At 39.0% G+C, this 14,872-nt stretch overlaps 1 protein-coding gene across 20 annotated transcripts in view; it reads left to right on the forward strand.

Moving 5' to 3' along the window:
* The window catches only part of PTK2 (protein tyrosine kinase 2), a 194,823-nt gene that overhangs the window by 139,505 nt on the left and 40,446 nt on the right, over nucleotides 1-14,872 (forward strand). For 8 of the 20 annotated variants that reach the window (XM_068180039.1, XM_068180049.1, XM_068180099.1 and 5 more), the window contains 4 exons: nucleotides 635-687; nucleotides 9,096-9,179; nucleotides 10,338-10,355; nucleotides 14,022-14,078. In XM_068180039.1, coding sequence (XP_068036140.1) covers nucleotides 635-687; nucleotides 9,096-9,179; nucleotides 10,338-10,355; nucleotides 14,022-14,078 — 212 coding nt within the window. The remainder of the gene's footprint in view (nucleotides 1-634; nucleotides 688-9,095; nucleotides 9,180-10,337; nucleotides 10,356-14,021; nucleotides 14,079-14,872) is intronic. The other 12 variants (XM_068179996.1, XM_068179981.1, XM_068180013.1 and 9 more) reach the window with 2 other exon arrangements.

Below are 14,872 nucleotides of genomic sequence, written 5' to 3' on the forward strand. Positions count from 1 at the left end.
GGTAGGGCATAAAAAGCTCACAGTAGTATTAAAGTACAAAGAGACCAGAAAGAAAATCAGAGAACAAAAATGCATAATGAATGCATCCATCATATTTGACAATAACAAAACCAGGATGTTTTAGAAGAGACTTGACTGGGGTTCAGGCTGTTTCTTTTGAATCCATCAGTAAATATAATTGTAGGAGTAATGCTAAACAGTTTGCAGTGTTTATTTATGAATAACTACATTTAAATTTGATTGGTTTTCTATGTTTGACATGTAAATTAATTCAAAATAGTACAGCATAAGTCTTTTTACAGACAGAGACTCAATTCATATTCCATTTCCCTCAGATCACACAGAAAGTATAAACACAGTCAGGTTACACACATCTTACAAGTGTGCACAGTTTAGGTTTTGTGGTTTCCTCCAATTCACCAGGTTTCTGTGACTTGTTGTGCTGATTAAAAGCCACTCTCACTCCCCCAGACAGGATGAAGTGGTAGATTCCTCTCTGACTTCTCCCCCCTGCTCATCCTGTGGCTGGGGAGGTGGCTCAGCCCTGCTAATGACAGTAGGTGCCTGTTGGGATGAATTCCCAGTGTCTGTGAAGAATGTCCAGCATTCAGCACTTCCAACTTCTGTTTTCCAGGCTGGCCAACAATGAGAAGCAAGGAGTGAGGTCTCACACAGTCTCTGTGTCAGGTAAGGCTCATCCAAAGCCAGGAGCTGAGTTTATTTCTGGAGCTGGCAGAGGGGCAGGCAGCTTTTCCACTCACTGCTGACTGCCCCAAACTGGAGCTGTGCTGCCTTCGTAGAGCAGTTTCTAAAGAGAAACTTTTATGCAACAGCCACAGTTTTCTGTGCAGTTACTTCAAAGCCAGAATTTCCACTTAACTTTGTGATGAAGTAGAATGTCGTTGGCTGGAACTGAAATTACCTGAGTATGTGCTAATTGTGAGGGAGCAGCTTTGAAAAGGGAAAATAGGCAATTAAATATTAATCATTGCTTTACAGAAAGGAGAAACTTAATAGCTGTTTTTCTATAGCTGTTTAGATAAAAGCATTTAATTTTTGCTATTGAAAATGACAAGTTAATTGAAGGATGGGTATGTGAAGTAATATATGTTGTTTCTGTTCTTTATAGGCTTCTAAGAATTCTCTAAGTTAACATGGAATTTTTATGCTTGAGAGAAAATATGTTGCTGTTACAGAATCTTAAATAATTTTGAAGCATTGATTCTTAGGAGTGTCTTAGTAGAAAATGTATTTCTAAATCAGTATACATAATATTTATAAGGGGATTTTAATGCCAAAATATATTTATATTATGATCTGTTTCAGTAGGTTTCTGGTATTCACAAACTTGAAGAACCAATACTGTGACTCAGTGGATTTCCCTCCCCTTAGAGGGAGGCTTCAGCCCTTCTTTAGCATTTATGTGAGCTCTTAGTGGCAAATACTCAAAACCCTAACATATTTCATACAGTAAGGAGGAAATAAATGTAGACATTTAATTCATTTCCTACTTCTCAGATTCCTTTCCCCACCCGTACCCACTTCTAAAAGCTATTTAAGATTCACCGCTTGGCATAGGAAACCCAAATAGACACTGCAAGAAAACAGGTGAGAGGATCTGAGTTAAAATGAGGATAAAGCTGCAGTGGGGTGATAGAGCTTCACTAGTCAAATAGCTCTTCTTCCTTCAGTGCCTGGCAAGCAGGCATGCTAGATCAGGTAGATAAGAAGCATGGTCAGCATGTTCTCTTTTGATTCTTACCTGTATGGCTTATTTTAGCTGTTACAAGAAGTTAAAATTGCTGAAGTGATTAGCTCTGTGCTTTTTTAATTATTTCACTCACCCTCAAAAAGGCTAATCTTCAGGACAAAAAAGGCTATCTGCAGCCTCCAATTTTCACTCCTTCAGTTTTTCTGAGCATGCCAATAATACTTTTAATAATAAAAGCAATAATAAATGCTGACTTCAAGATCTTTTCTTGCTGTCACTGACTTTGCAAATTTAGGTATCTTCTGCTGAAGTTCTCGGATGTTTCAGAGCATAAACTCTTCTTTTTTAAAGTAGCATTTTGAAATTAGTGTAGGAAGTGAATTGTACTACCCCCAGCTCTGGAATTGAGGGTATCACATGAAGGTTGATGAGAGGGAAATGAGAGCAGTGCTGGAGGTGAGCTGGTTGTTCAGGTGAATGTCAGGGACACTGCAAAGCTGTCTGCTTTGAGCAGTGCAGTAAAATTAAACCAGCAAATACCATCCTCATTCTTGCCAATAAAAAAAAAAAAAAAAAAAAAAAAAAAAAAACCCAAAAAAAACCTAATTAGGTATTATTCTTGTATTGTAGGAATGTTTTATATCTTTCCACAATAAAATTTTTGTGCTCAATGCTTTTTTTAATACCATATTACAAACCACTAGAAAGGCTGACATAATGCTGGAATAGTTTAAGCCATTGCATTTAATATTCAGTCTCAAGGGTTTGTTCTTCTTGTAACATTATGACACAGAACACATAAATACTTTTTTGTTGTTGTTGTTTTTTTCCCCCCAAAATTAGTTGAAATGCATTGAGTATGTCATCGTATTAAATTTAAACCAGAGGCAGACTGCTGAGGTGAACCCACATGACAGGGGTTATTCTCAGGAGCTGCTTTCTGTTAGAATCTCTTGAATCCCCCAAGGAATCAGTTTGCTATAAATGAAGTGATGCTTGATGTGGCTGTGGAGAAGTGTCACTGCTGTTGTCAGATGGAACTCATCCATCCCTGGGACAAGGGAGGCACCAGCTGTACGTGATGCTCAGCCCAGCCCAGTCCCAGGTCAGCAGGGCCTGACAGCAGCCAGGGCAGAGCCAGCTGTGGGGGTGCTGCTGTGGGTGCAGAACAGGAACTTTTCTCTGCTGACATTGCAGTGGCTCAGAGCCAGAGGTTTCAGATAAGATGAGCTTTTGTAGCTCAATGACATCTGTAACTGCTCCACACCTTTGATGGTTTGAATTGCAAATTAACTCTGCTGTTTGATTTCACTGACACTGCTCCCCTTTGTTTAGACCTCTCCCAATACTAAAGATAAACAGCAAAAACCTAAAACAGAGATTCAGCAAAAAAATTAAGAAGTCAGATACATCTATATTATTCACACACTTAGTTTGAAAGGGGAGTTTCACAGTGAGTTCCCCACCAAAACTGGGATAAACCAGCAATATGCAAAACCCAGTGTGAAACATGATTTGGTGGCTTGAAAGTTCAGGTATTTGTCTGAAGCTTTTCAGGTTTAAAGAGGAACCTGTTAAAGAAAGACAGCTTGTCTTTTTTAAGTACTTACAAACATGCCTTGGAATATTTCTGGTCTAGTGAAGTGAAAACTTGGTCTTTTCTACGTGCTGCAATATTCCAAAGCACACAAAGATAAAAGTTTTGTAAATACTCTTGATTTTTTTCCTTCCTCTAAATAAAGGTCTTTTCAAGCTAGTGAGGTATGAAGTTGGTTTTAGGAATCCAAAGCATCAAATTGCTGGATCTGGGAGTCTGTGTGTCTCTGAACCAGGTTTCAGCACACACCTCTTGCCTCTTACTGCTTCTCTTTCTTCTGGTGTTGTCTATCTTGATTCCTCAAATTCTCTGTTCCTTGCAGTGGACACTGTCTTTGTGTGTAGCTAAGATGCCTGCCAGATTGCCCTCCTTTTAAAAAGTATAGGGATTTTATGCCTCAACACATTTGTATTTGTGTAAGATTATAAATTACTAAATTTAAGCTAAACCAAATAAATAAATAAGGTAAATAATAAGTAAATACACTAAACCAAATTAGTTGGATTTTAGATTTCTTTGGTAGTCATCTGAGGTTTTGGCTGAAATTACTGTAATTCACCAGAAACAACAAAGCTAATAGGGAATTGCAGCTTTTACCTCCTCCTCCCTCTGCATCTGCATTAAAAAAAGAGTTTTTTGTACTTAGCCAAGGGTGTACACTCAGGAAATGGTAAGGCTAAACTATTTGCTCTGTGCAAATAGTATATCAAATGTGTAAGAAGCAGCACACCAGTTAACTCTAATTTTATTGACTGTATTTCCACTGTTTGGCTTGGAGACACCTTATTGAAATGCTCTGCTCTAGTGTAAAGGAACTTACTTTGGCCAGCAGTTTGTTTTTAAATAGCAAACATCAGCCTTGGTAAGGTGATCTTGTATTTCCAGATACACATATTTCCAAAAATAATAACTTCTCTGGTCCATTCTGTATTATAAAAAGTTTTTCATCAAATGAAGTCAGTACAGCAGTAGCTGCTTGCTCCTTTTTTACATAAATTCCTCCTGACACAGAGTTCTTTGGTTTCTTCTGCCCCTTCCTTGCTTATGTAAATATGACTAGGAAGAATAAATATGCTTTTGCATCGCTTGGCTAATCACTGTGCCTCCTTTGCCCTAGAGAATTCATGATTTTTTTAATTCTAGCTCAAATGCTGCTTTCCATGCAGTGCCACAGAATATGGCATTTCAGGCCCGTGTGTTTCAGTGAGCACTGGACAGGCAGAGGATTGAACAAGTCTTGGCAAGTTCTTGGCAGCGCTGGGTTAATGGTTGGATTAGATGATCTTAAGGGTCTTTTTCAACCTAAAGGCTCCTGGGATTCCAAGCAGTCCCTCCTGGCATTTGGATATTCAGGTACTGTTGTAAAACAGTGTTTTTGTGGGGAGGGAGCTGTGAGTGGGAAGATGACAGGAAGGGAGAGATGAGCTGCAATAGCCAGCACAAGGGATGTGTCTGAAGGGGATTCTAGGATGTCCCAAGGGTTGGTCTTGCTTAAAGCAGGTGCTGGTTTTGCAGCTTTAATATGAGCTAATTTGGTGAAGGCAATTAAAAGTTCTCTGAAAATATAGTCCCTTTTTCAGCTGATAGAGCATAGTGTTGAAGGCACCTGAGTAGCAAACCCCAGGACACAAACCTTTAAGAGGGAAATAAGTGTATTAAAGAGAAACTGGTTTATTATCCTGTTCCCCAGCTGGTGCAGGTGCTGTCAGCAACACAAGCAGCATTTTAAACTCAAAGGGGTGCAGCTCTATGTTCATCATTAATGGATGGCAGGAGTTTCTAATATTTCTGGTTGTGCCTTTGCCTCTCTATCCCATGGTTTAGATATGTTCAATAACGTGCTCCATGGGGGATTTGATCTCTTGGAGCAAATATCTATATAGGAGCTGAAGGATTTTAGGATCCTGAAAGGAGCTTCTCAGCAACTTTCCAGGTTCTGCTTTAAAATCATGAATTTGTAACATAACAATGTTAAATTTTAATCACTGTGATTAACTCCTGATCATGGCAGTGAAATGGGAGTTCTTCTCTAAGGTGCTGCTTAGGACCAGATCCTGTTTGAGGGAGCTGCCAGTTTAGTCATGGCATTCAGCTGGAATTTCAGTTTGAATGGAAAAGATCCTGTTTTGAAGGAGGTAAGCCTGATTTAAGTGAGATTTTATCATGAAGGAAAAAAACCTCTATGGTATAGTTTGTGAGTAAAAGAGACTTTCAGGAGCTTTTCTATAGAGCAGAAGCCAAATGTGAAAACACAGCAAACAGGAGAGGGGAAAAAAAAACCCCGATGTCAGTGTTACACCACTTCAGAGTGCTCTAAATGAAGGAGATGTTGGCTTGTGAAAGGACCTGTGTGCCCTGGGTTGAGGCTGATCACCAGCAAAGCTGTGAGCAGGATGGAAAAACAAACTCAATTTTATTGAATCACTTCTGCTTGCAGAGCACAGTGCAGGCTCTGTGTCATGATTCCTGTTTTCCACATGAAGGTCTGCCCTGTGCCCAGGTCTGAAAGAGTTTCTTGTGCAGGACTTGTGTTTCTTAGCTTCTTTTGAGTTAGTTGGTGGGGAAAAAGGTTGCCTTTGCTTGAGGTTCAAAAATTATTGGCAGTTTTTTAACATCCATTTTGTCAAGACACTCCAAAAGACAAAGCTGAGAAATGTATGTAAATCTTTAGATGAAAAATTGTATCTTGAGCACTTAGTATTGTGTCACAGCTCAGCGTTGATGTACTACACAGCTCACTTCAGAAAAGAAAGGCTAAGAGTCTGGCCATAAATGACATAGTTATTAATTCAAATTAAGTAATTATTAAGTAATTTGAGGAATATAAAGACTTTGTTAGAGCTGTAGCTCTGCCATATGGTCACAGCACTGGGAGACATTCAAGCTTAAAGTTTACTGCAGATTAATTTTACTAACCTTGAGCAAGTCATTAATCTCCAGGTTCATGGAGGAGGGAGTTGCTTCTTAACTCACCCAGCTTTTTCACTGATTAATAAGATAATATAGTTGAAAATGCCCTTAATGCTAATAAATTGCAGTGTTTCAGATTCCCATTACAGTTGAATAGACTGGTGCTGTTATCTTTTCCTATTTTAGCCTGACTGACTAAAAGGCTTCTTTTCATGCATAAAAAGACCAGAATGAATTGTGGTGACAGTCTGAAGAGATTTCTTCCATATCAGTGTCCAGGAAGTTCCTGCATTGATTCCATCAGCCTGTGGTGCTGGTTAAGGAGTTTTTACTCTCCTGTGGTCCTCCTTTGTGAGCCTCTCATTGGATTTGAGCAGACACTTCTGTGCAAATAGTAACAGTGTGGTGTGACTGGAGAAATATTCCATGCAGGTTTGGGGTTTTGTTGTTTATGTAGAAACATACTTGATGTGCCAACCTCATAGTGCTAATTTGAGTTCAAAAGCTGAAAAATCAATAGATTTATTCTTTCTACAGGTGTTTGTTTCAGAGTTTTTCCTCAGACTGGTTCAAGAATGTACAACGAAATAGAATGGGATATTATCAGGTTCAGCCTTCCAGAATTTGATCTCTGCCCATACAAGGAGCTCCAGTAGTAACTGCCCTGTAAAAAAAGGGCAGTAAAAGCCTGGTCTCTTTTTTTCTAACATAGTTATTGCACAGCAAGTGATCTTTTTCCTTATTTTTGCCTTTTTAAATCTTTTTCACAATAATTTTAGTGGATACTGCGTAGAGGAACTAAATAAATAAAGAAGTCCCATGCAGTTTTCAGCAGCATTCAGTGATATCCTGGCTGGAAGCTGCTGTGGAGTGCTTATGGTATTCTCTAGACTCCTGGTAACGTGTTAGAACTTCTGGTTTTTAAAATTTAAAACCAACTCATTAGAATCAACTTCCTTTTGTAGCTACACTTGCAGATGTCTAATTTTAAGACAAAGCATCTTCCATTCAGTGTGGCAGAACAGTTGAACAAACTTCAGACAGCAAATCATAAAGGCAGAGTTTGAAAGGCAAGGGCAGAGTTGGACCATCACAGGCACCAGGGCATGCACATGAATTAAAACCACCTTTTCCTTTGCAATGTGTCCTTCATTTGAAATAGGTTTGGTCAGGTTTCAGCAGCTTGTGCCACCCACCTATCAGTGGGAGGGTGAGCAGCATCTCAGCACTTCAGGCTTCAATTAGCTCTGTAGCCTGAGCAGGCAGGTCAGGAGTTGAAGCATCTCTTCCCTTTTAGATGGCTTGCATTGCCTGCAGTGACTCTATACCTGTTCTTCTGTTTCAGTACAGAGTGTTGGGTTCCCTCATTCTCATGTCAACACCTTTTCAGTAGTTGCTTAAGCCAGCTGCAGTATTTTTTTCCTTTTCTTTCATAGCGTGTCTGAAGCTTTTCATGAGTGTTACCTGAGGTTTGTGCTAGAGTGACAGTGCTGAAAATTGTCTGTCATGTGATGTCAGGAAGAGAAGTCCCTTAGGAGTACCAAGGGGGAGAACTCAGAGTGTTCCCCTTTAAATTGTCTTAAACCAAGACAAATGGAAATACTGATACAATGACTTAGTCAAGAATTTTCCCCTCTCCTTGTACCTCTTTTAGTTTTTGGCATTGAATCTGATTAATGTTCTGTCTTTCTTTCTGATATGTGCATTTTCCCACTAGATTAATGATTCCTGTTTGCTCAGTCATGTAGCAGTTTTTATTATGGTAGTTTTTGTTGGTTGTAGAAGTTGCTTTTATTAAAATGTCATTTTCCTTTTCTACAATTCCTGCACTCCTCCCACCACTGACTGGTTCACTGTCCCTGTAGCTACTGCTGTGGCACTGGGCTTCTCTTTTAACACTGCATCCCCAGCCTGTGTAACATCCAGGTGTCTGGACCTCACTCCTCAGTTTTGGCTGTGAAGAGCAGCCCAGCCTCAGGATGCAGGTTTTTTATATAATTGGCTTTTTAAACCACTTCTCATATTTCCTTGGGGAGAGGAAAAAGGGGAAAGCAGAGAGGAGCAAACAGGTAACAAGAGAAATAAAAGGAGCAGATATCCTCAGGTGCTCTGTGTCATCTTGAGTCCTTCTTTCTCACCATGTGTGTCTTCTTTGTATTTTTTCCTACTCCAGAATTTCCCTCGTCCTGATAAGCACTCTGCTAAAACATGCAGTGGGGTGACTGGGAAAGGGGCTAGTGAGGGTGCCATGGGCTGTTCACCCAGAGGTCCTTGCAGAGCTGGAATATCCATTGGCAAGGCAGGTTTGCACTGGGAATAAGATTCTGGTGGCAGATTTGAGATCCTAAAATTTGTCAGTGCTGTATTTCAGGAGACAGGGAAGCCATGTTTTCCCTTGTTCTTTGTAACCCTGCTGTGTGAAATACTTCTTCGTGTTGTTTTAAGGGTTCAGAGAGTCAATACATACATGTTTAAGTCTGGTGACTGCCACTTTAGCTGTAATATAGCCGTCACGAAAGTCTGACAGAACTTAGATGACAAACTTGGAAAAGCAGGTTGCACTTCTGGGATAAATGTTCTTTCTGTTGTTAATGAATGGTGTACATAGCTGGCATAATCTGACTTTTTAATGGGTTCTAGTCTTATTTCTAAAAACTGAAATATGAATTACTGTAGAAAGGAATTTGAAGGAAAGTACCAAAAATGCTTTAGAGTTTCAGAGACATTTGTATTTTCGTTTGGGTATACAGAATTTTAATGTAAACCTTTACTTTTATGTTCGTTTGTTGTAGATGTTCTCTTCAGTCTCTTTTCTTTTATTTCCAAATAATTTGTTTCTTTTTTTTTTCTCTTTCTTTTCCTTGCCTCTTTGTAAAGGAGTCAATCACTGTCAGCATAAAGTAAAGAAAGCTAGACGCTTTCTGCCTTTCGTCTTCTGTGCCCATGAGTCGCCGCCCAAGGGTACTGCTCTGCTCTTTGTCTAGGCTGCCTTATTAACCCAAAAGCTGAATATACTAACTCAGTTACTGTTTGTAAACTACTTTAGCCTCAGGTAAACAGAGTTCCAAGAATAATTTCATTATGTTTTCCTGCTGTTGAATTGGATTTTCGTGCAGCATCACCAGCTTGCTGATCCCCGTTTTTATGGGGGAATGTGTTTTCTAGCATCATATGCTACAATGACAAACATATTAAATTATCTTATTTATACAGTCATGCAGCCCTTGTCTGCCATCTTTTTTTTTATTTGTAAATATATTTTGACTTCATTCTTGGACCCCTGACACAGCATGCTTATAGATGAAACAGAATAGCAACAATAAGCATCAGCTGAGATCACTTTGAATTAAACACGGACTACAGCGATGCTTTTGGCTGCGTACTGGTCCAGCACTGATCTAGACCAGTTTGGCTTTATCAGGGGTAAGAAGAATTTCCTGTTATCTATAAAAACTGTCTAAAATATTTGCCTTAGCTTGTGCTGTGGGGTTTGGTGCAGTAGGGCTGCTGCAGTACACGTGGAATCTGGTGTTTGTTTGAAATCTTCTCTGTAGAGTTGCTCTCTTTGCCACTCGTTTAAATTTCAGCCTTGTTCAATGCACAATGCTCTGTGTCATTAAAACTTAGATGGTTCCATTTCTCACTCATGTCTTGGTGATAGCTCAGGAGTGCATTTCTTCTGGAAGGGTCAACACCAACTCTGCTTATCCAAAGTCCTCAGTGTATGTGCAGAGTCAAGTTGAGCCGACTCATCTGGCTGTAGGAGAACTGCTTTATAGTATTGAATAAACCCAGAAATTGACTATTTTTAACAATGCACTAAAAGAACTGGTTCCAGTTCCAAATTTAATTTTTGTGTACCTTTGTGTTTGAAAGTCATTAACTCTGTTTCATCATAAAAGCTTCTTAGAACATATCTCTGTCCCTTGGGTTTTAGGTGAGAAGTCTTAAATTCTGCTGCTTTTCTGGTTTCTCTTGAGTCAGGTATATAAGATAAATACAGTCTGAATACTTTTGGATTACTCATGAATTTAATAGTATATTTTCCCCTCCCCCTTCTCTGTCCCCTCTCTCTCCCCCTCTTTTTTCTCTCTCCTTGCATGCCACCTGGATCTGCAGATGAAATTAGTGGGGACGGTAATATGTTTTCTAGTCTGTGTGTTACTAACGTGCAATATGCAACTCTTATCTCCATACACCACTTAATGCACATTTCAGTAATACATTGTATACAGCTTTTAGTGTTAAAAAGTGGTCTGCTTTGGGTATTGGCTGATAAATACTGTGCTTTACAGGCTGTGCAGCTAATGCTTTCTGCTAAACTGGAATTGGAAAAGGAAAAATTCTATTTCAAACACACAGGGATGTGGTGGTGCATGTGTTTGCAATGAGGCTTGTGGCATGATGCAGAGAAGGTTTAGAGGTTTGCAAGTGTCCAGTTTGATTGAAATGGTTACATCATCATTAATTTGGTCAGTGGGTGAGATCAGTGGATGTAAGACCTGAGAAAACAGTCTACTGAGTAATGCTTTAAAGGCATCAAAGTGCTCCTTGCATTAAAAGAAGCTGAACAAGATAGATAAATGCAGATTGACTACATGAATATTAACCAGGTTTCAGCTATTCAAACTAATAATTTTAAAGACAGATTTTAATGTTTGGGGTTTCCTTTTAAAGACTTTGAAACTTAATACAAAATATTTAACTTCTGTGGCCTTTTAAAGTCTTTTTTCTTCTGAAAAGAAGTAGGAGTTTGGTTTTTTAAAAGAGATTTTTGACTGTTTTTCTAAAGGATTCCATCTGATGTTGGGAAAGAATCAAACTGCTGCTACTGATAGTGTGTGTACCTTTATTCTTCTAAGTAGGAGGCACTAAAAGGACATAAAAGCAATATGCAAACAAGGGTGATAAGACGAAATAGAGATCATGTCTTGCAACCTTCCTTTCAGTAAAATGTGAAGGGGGATGTATTAACTTTTCATCTCCTTTCCTTCAGATATAAGCTAAAGATAATACCACACAATTTTCTTCCTTTTCATAAACATCAAAAAGACATTTTTTCTGTCATAAATTTAAAAATTATATTTCAGAGACTACCCCTACGTAGCTTTTTATTAGAACTTACTTTCTTTTATAAATTACAAGCTCTTATAAATGGGAAAAATGATGAAAAAGGGAAGTTCAAACATGTGCCTAAGGTCATAGATTAGCTATTATGGATTTAATACCCTGGGATGTTTCTCCCTACATTGAATAAATGCATTCAGATTTAGTAAAGCTCAGACTGGCTCATTCATGCATGTGACCACCACTACCTTTTCCTGAAAGCAACTTGTTAATTTTGCCATCTCCAAGAATCATAACAAATGATGATGCTGGGTTTAAAAAGTGCAGGAGGGCAGCATGGCGAGCCCTCTTATTAAATCTGAGCTTTTCTAGACTTACCACGGACATCTAGAATTGCTGAATGTGTTCAGCTCCAGAGAGTGCTGTAACACATCCTCCTTTGTGGAGCAGCCTGCCCAGCTCAGATTTCCTTTAAGCTCCATGTAGGTTCTGGAATATCTCTTAGCAGACACAGTTCTGAGAGATTTGGTAACAATTTGTGGTTAATACTGGGCCCAAGCCCCTCTGTGAGGAGGTCAGTTCTCTTTGTTCCAGACCACTTTGAGCCCATCAGTGTTGATGCCTGGACTGATTTTTCCTCTAATTCCCAGAAACAATGCCAGACATACATAGGAATTATTTTTTTATATATTCCTCTCCAGAGTGTTAAATGTGGAACAAGAAATATTTGTGTAGTTAATTGTGTACATTTAATTTATTTGGATTGATTATGAAGACTTCTGGTTTCATGATGGTTTTGGGCAATGTATCAAAAGAATGTAAAGTGCTCTTTGCAGTTCTAAGAATGCTTTTAGTATGAATTAACTCATTTATCTAAAATAGAGAGACGAACAAGCCCTGCCATTGATCACATTCTTACAGCACTGTTCTGTAACCTAGTGTGGAAAGTTTGGGGTCTTTTAAGTGGCATCAGTTTGGTTTCCAGACTTCAAAATTTTTTCTTAGGTATGTTTACAATATTTTTCATCCAGTCCATTTTCTAGCATAAAGAACTTTCTGACATCTTCAACAAAATCCTATCACAATATTGGAGGGAAACAGAGTGATTTGTCTCCATCATGTTGGGGATTTTTTTAAAAGCTTCTTTTAAAATGAAACTGAGGGTTGTTTTTACAAAAACATTCGTTTATAATGTAGGGAAGAAAATAAAATACCAAAAAAGAGATAAGTGCTTCTGGAGTATTCTGCCTGTTCAGAATTATGCACTGTCTTTATAATTTATTGCATTTTCATTAGGTGACTGTGTTTTGCTATGTCCCACATAGGAACTGCCTAGCAAAATTTAAAATTACATGGAATTTCCCAATTCTGCTTTTATCTGGCATATTCCTACAGGAGTTCAAAAGAAAAAACAGTTTTAATTTTATTTAAGTAGTAAGAAACCAGGATCATAAAATTACACTTACTCCCTGAAGTTTGTTGAACTTCAAAGACTATAGGCAACCTGTAGTTTCCTAATTGTTGAATTTTCAGTTTGCCTGAAAACTGAGCCTCTTGCTTGTCTGTGTGTGTAACACTGATGAGCCTTGCTCTGGTTTCAGGGCAGGGTTCAGCTGAGGGACCATCCCATCCTTCTTCCCACTCACTGTGGCTTTGTCCCAGTCCAAGCCATGGCTCTGGAAATGATGCCAGGGAGCTGTAGGGATGTATCCATGTGCTCCAGGTCAGATGGGGGAAAAGAGGGAGGAAATCATGACTTCCAGAGGCTTTCCAGTGTGTGATCACCTGGAATCAACCACAAAAACTGCACAGTGGGTTTGGAAATTACTCGGTTTTGAGAACCTCTCTTTGTGTTTAAAGTTGGTGAGTAGAATTTGACAGTGTTGAAGTGAAAAAATGAACCCACTGTTGTGGACTGGCTTTAAAACCCCTGGAGGAGTTGACCTGCCCTTTAGGAAATGACCTGCACACACTGGAAGTTCTTTAGGGCAAGGAGAGGACCTTCTGGTATGGCTTGACACCATTTAAACCATTTTGAGAACAGATGATGTAAAAGTTGCAATTTTTGAACTGAGGAAGAAGTGTACTGTCATTTTTCTGAAAATTTTGGGAAGTTTTTTTCCAAAACCTGTCCATGAAATCTTGAGTCTTGACAGCAAAACTAGTGGTGAATTTCCACTAAACAAGAAAGATTGTAAGAAAAATGGGGAAGAGAGTGTGGCTTAAAAAGGTCTTTGTGCTCTAGAAAATTCTGTGGTAAATAACTCAGCTGGCCACACTGACAGTAGGGGGAAGCTGCCCTGGAACATCATTGGTGTCTTCTGCCTGCTTGACGTAAAAAATAGCAAACTGTTATTCACACTTTATTGAAGGTAAAGCTATTTAACTCCTTCATAATTTTTTTCTCTTTACTGCAATGGAATTTGCTGTTAAAAAGATTTTAAATCAACAGTTTAGATGGGTCCCAGTTGCAAAACTTGAACTGTTTTGAATACAAACGAATCTTCCTTTTCTTCTTTGTTGAGTGCATCTATGTGATGCAATGCAGTTGGCACTGAGGTCATTATCATATCATGAATTATGCATGAGCAAGTTTTAGTCGTGCTGTATTAAATGTGACCCAGCAATGCTGAGCTTGGGGTTTGGGACATACCAGCCTTGGTACATTGGAGTTGTTGTTCTGGAGAATTGTTTTCATCTGCTTTTCCCGACACTCTTCAATTCCTCCCTTTGCAGAGACTGATGACTATGCAGAGATTATAGATGAAGAAGACACTTACACAATGCCCTCAAGTAAGTGCCATGGTTAACTTGGGAACTTTCCTATCCAAAAGCTTCCTTGGTTTAGCAGGGACTGAACTATTTCAGCCTTATTTAATAAATGTGCAAAGAAAATGTTCTGCTTTCCTGCTATCTATGATTTCACAGTGAAATCCTTTTTTTTTTTTTGGTCTCACAATGTGGGTTTTTTTTGGATTCTGATGCTGAACGTAACACTTAAAGATTGGATAAGATCTCTGTGATGTGAGCAAACAATGTGGCAAGCTCTGTGGATTGCTGTCTGACTGTATCTCACCTTGCTCTGTGACAGATGTGGTGCTCTCCAGTTCCACGAGAAAGGAACACTCAACTGTACCACATGCAATTTTGTTAAAGATGGAAGACTCCAAGAACAAAAGTAGAAATTCAGAGTTCTGCTGAGTCTTCATCTTTGAAGTAAAAACAGTGGTGCTGTAGCCACCACAAGGATTTTGTGTTACAGCCTGTTTAAATTATGATATAAACCTAAACTGTCAAGGCCAATTCATTGAATGTGAAAATCCAATATTCTGATTTTAAAAGCTGCATCTGGGAAATTCCAGTTGCATTTGGGCAACCAAGGATTTCTCTGGAAGCAGACAATCCATTGGTGCAGAATCCTGCCAAAAACATCAGGTTTGGGCAGTGTGAGAGGGGAGGATGGTGCTGAGCTGAAGGACCATGAACTTTTGTAGATTTCTGAGCTCACCATGGGGCAGAATGTTTCATGATCACTTCAGTGTTCACAGCATTGTTTCCACAGCTGTGGAAAACCTTTGAAAAGCAAG

Source organism: Anomalospiza imberbis, chromosome 1 (assembly GCF_031753505.1).
Source record: "Anomalospiza imberbis isolate Cuckoo-Finch-1a 21T00152 chromosome 1, ASM3175350v1, whole genome shotgun sequence".
Classification (NCBI taxonomy): Eukaryota; Metazoa; Chordata; class Aves; order Passeriformes; family Viduidae; genus Anomalospiza; species Anomalospiza imberbis.